The 3,446-nt window shown below is 38.3% G+C and overlaps 1 protein-coding gene and 1 long non-coding RNA gene across 2 annotated transcripts; one reads left to right on the top strand and one right to left on the bottom strand.

The window, feature by feature from the left end:
• The first annotated feature begins 329 nt into the window (after positions 1–329).
• On the top strand, positions 330–1,520 carry LOC137821843 (NDR1/HIN1-like protein 13). The gene has a single exon (XM_068626618.1). It carries the CDS (start codon positions 614–616, stop codon positions 1,394–1,396), a length of 783 nt encoding a protein of 260 aa, XP_068482719.1. The 5' UTR covers positions 330–613; the 3' UTR covers positions 1,397–1,520.
• Positions 1,521–2,227: 707 nt separating this feature from the next.
• Positions 2,228–2,785, bottom strand: LOC137822839 (uncharacterized). Its single transcript, XR_011083006.1, has 2 exons — positions 2,624–2,785; positions 2,228–2,523 (listed from the first exon to the last, which is right to left on the bottom strand). It is a non-coding gene; the product is annotated as an uncharacterized lncRNA (long non-coding RNA).
• Between the last annotated feature and the right edge of the window lie 661 nt (positions 2,786–3,446).

The following is a 3,446-nucleotide window of genomic DNA, read 5'->3' on the forward strand; positions in this document are numbered from 1 at the left end:
TTTCTTTACACGGGTGTTTCAATTCGTTTGTCTTTAGCATGTTATGTAAGACATTTGGCGAATTTAATTCAAGTAGAGCAAACTTAAGACATTAAATTTTAATATAATCATGTTTTTAAGAACAATTCTTGGATTTACGCCGTAGTAGGTTCGATTTGTTTAATGTAAATAAATGGAAAAAACAACATGTGTGAATGTGAATAAAAAAAAATGAAAAAGGAGTGGACCCAAGGTTACCGAGAGTTCACTCAAGACGACATGTTAGGAGCAACAAAGTGAGTAGAAGAGAACATAGGAGAAGCAAAACTTGACTTGGTTTTAAAGTTTTATAAAACTAATAAGAGCTTTATTAAGTAAATGAAAAGAAAAAGAAGAGTTACTGCAAAAGAAGGAAAATAAAAAAAAAATGAAAAAAAAGAATCGAAATTGGTGAGGTGGAAGCATCCACTTTTGGTTCTGGGTACCTATCTCTCTCCATCTCACTCTTCTCTATAGCCTCTACAAAACTTGTTCCTCTCTCAACCCTTTTTTCCTCACTTTCCTTCTTCTCTTCACTCTTCACTCTTCACTACATTTTCTTATTTCACATTTTCTTTTTTCTTTTATCATCGAAATGACGGACCAGTCCTCCAAACCCAACGGAAACGGCGCAATTAACGGCGCCGCCGCCACTAACGGCAATCCCGCACCCGTTAAGTCCCAATTGTACAACCCCAACCGTCAAGTTTACCGACCGCAATCTCACTACCACCGCCGCGGCCAGCGCTCCCACCGCAACATCTGCTGTTGCTGCTGCTTCTGGACCATCCTCACCATCCTCGCGGTGGCGCTCCTCGCCGCCATTGTCGGCGCCGCACTGTACGTACTGTACCGCCCGCACCGACCCGAATTCTCCGTCACCAACCTCCGCATTGCCAAGATGAACCTCACCTCTTCCGCGGACTCGCCCTCGCACCTCGTCACGCTCTTCAACCTCACTCTCATCGCCAAAAACCCCAACAACCACCTTATTTTCTTCTACGACCCCTTCGCCGTTACAGTCTTCTCCAATTCCGTCCCCATCGGGAACGGCTCCGTTACGGCCTTTACCTCCGACAAGAACAACCAGACGAGCCTCCGCGCGGTGCTGTCTGGTTCGCAAGATCTGGACACTGATTCGTTGACTAACCTGAGATCGGGTCTGAAGATGAAGAAGGGTTTCCCCGTCGAGATACAGATGGATACCAAGGTGAAGATGAAGATGGATTGGCTCAAGAGCAAGAAGGTCGGAATTAGAGTCACGTGCGACGGAATCAAAGGAACGGTTCCCGCTGGCAAGTCTTCAGCGGTGGCTTCCGTCGCGGACTCCGAGTGTAAGGTGGATCTTCGAATCAAGATCTGGAAGTTTTCATTTTAATATTAATAATAATAATAATAATGTCTTTTTGGTTGATTGATTGTTATTATTATTGCAAAATTCGTTATTATCATCGACATCTTATCAATTTCAATAATCAATCCAATCATGGATTCCTTCTCTCTCTCGTTTTTTTTTTTCCTTTTTGATAATTGCCTTGAGAGAGATGGATTGATTATGATACATGCGGCGAGAATTGAAGGTGAAATTTGTATGGAGGAAAATGAATTTTGAGCTTGTAATATGAGATTTAGGGCAGCAGGTCCTGAATTTAGTTTTTTTTTTTAATTCGTCATTGTAATTTGTGGATGTAATTTGATTCAAAGTTCTTACAGTGATGCAACTGAAAATTATTACATGTGGGTTTCGAAATCTAAGTGCCTAATCTGACCAATCCCGTGTCTGGTTTTCTTCAATAGATCTATGTTTAATGGATCCCCGATCTGCCCATACGAGATTCTGTACATTGGTTTCGGTGAATCAGAACAATACACGATGTAAACAATTAAGTAACCAATAAAGGAAGCCAGAACACTGTATATTGCTTCTTCATTTACCAATAAATCATTAAAATATACTTTAAGTTCCAAATGTGTAGAGCTTTCAAAAATAATAAAAACTATAGACCTTAATTTCGGTATATCTGTAATGTTTTAATATTATGAATTAATTAAAATATACTCTAAGTTTTAAATAATTATAATAAAATTCATAACTTTTAATCATACTACAATTAAATAAATAATAGGAATAACATAATAGACACATGCTTAACTTATTTTTTACATATTTATTATATGTGATCACTTTATGAAGTGAACCAGTGAGATGTAACGTAATAATTTATAGTAGATTATATATGCGTAAAACAATACATTTTGAAAATAATGAAAGTTAGAAAGTGACAATGTGTTCTAACGAGTGAAGTTCTGTTTGGCATGGCAATGAGAATGTGAGAATAAGACGAGGAAAATGACTTTACGAAGATTTGAGAGTATGAAGTTTGAAGGCATAGAAGGTTCAGGACTTGCTGCCAAACGCTGTGCTTCTTCTATCTTTCTGAATTCTGAAATGTGCCCCCACCCAAATTGCTTTCCTACGCGCCTTACTCTCTCCATTGCACTGCACTGTTAAAACCAGTTCCACCCTTTAATCGCTTTTATTCTGCTCACCGAATTAAACATCTTATCACTCTGCACTTAACTCATAATTAAAAACAGCTTTTACCTTTTTTGGCCTCCAATTAGCAACAAACGAAACAAAGATTTGGAGTAGTACACAACACAAACACTGTTGCTGGGTTTAGTTAGGTAATGATTGCTTCATCCCACGCAACTTTACTCGTGCGCATTTTGATTGAGACTTTGAAGTCGACCTTCTTTATCAAGATGTGGCATAACCCAAATGCTGGAATGACTTTCTTTATCAAGTGGAGTGGTCAAATTTATAAAGATTTTAATTTTTTTACATTCATTCCTCTTTTTTTTTTATATAATTCTTCTCTTTTTCCAATACACAGTGTGTCATGATTTTGACTTTTTTTATTGGGGTGTGAGAAAAATGATATCTGAAATTTCACTTGGGGCCAAAGCAGAGATCCCAAAACATTGTGGTAGTGGATCTGAAGGCAATGGGTCGTGGTTAGTGTACGGATATTTAAAAGCTTTCTATTTTGTGCCCTTCCTATGGGTACCTATCTCTGCCGGGGAAATCCCAATTTCCTTCCTAAACCACATGTGAAGACTGATGTTGCATTAGATCCCAGGGACCTACCTGCTACATTGATATCAGATAGAGAGATCCTAATCAGTTTTTAGAAAAAATGAGCGAGACAAAAAACAAATAAGGAGAGAACAAGTTTTCTATATACTCAAGAGAAACCCCTTTCTTTTTTCTTCACAAACAACATCTGTATAAGGGATTTTTCATTTATCACCATCAAGTGAAGTGCATGACAGTGATAGATAGGGGTGTCATAATTCAGATGCACGTGGTTACCATGGGTTCTTGGTCTAGTCGGCAAGGCAGTTAGATTTTATATATCTTCCAA

Source organism: Phaseolus vulgaris, chromosome 9, assembly GCF_000499845.2.
Source record: "Phaseolus vulgaris cultivar G19833 chromosome 9, P. vulgaris v2.0, whole genome shotgun sequence".
NCBI classification, from domain to species: Eukaryota; Viridiplantae; Streptophyta; class Magnoliopsida; order Fabales; family Fabaceae; genus Phaseolus; species Phaseolus vulgaris.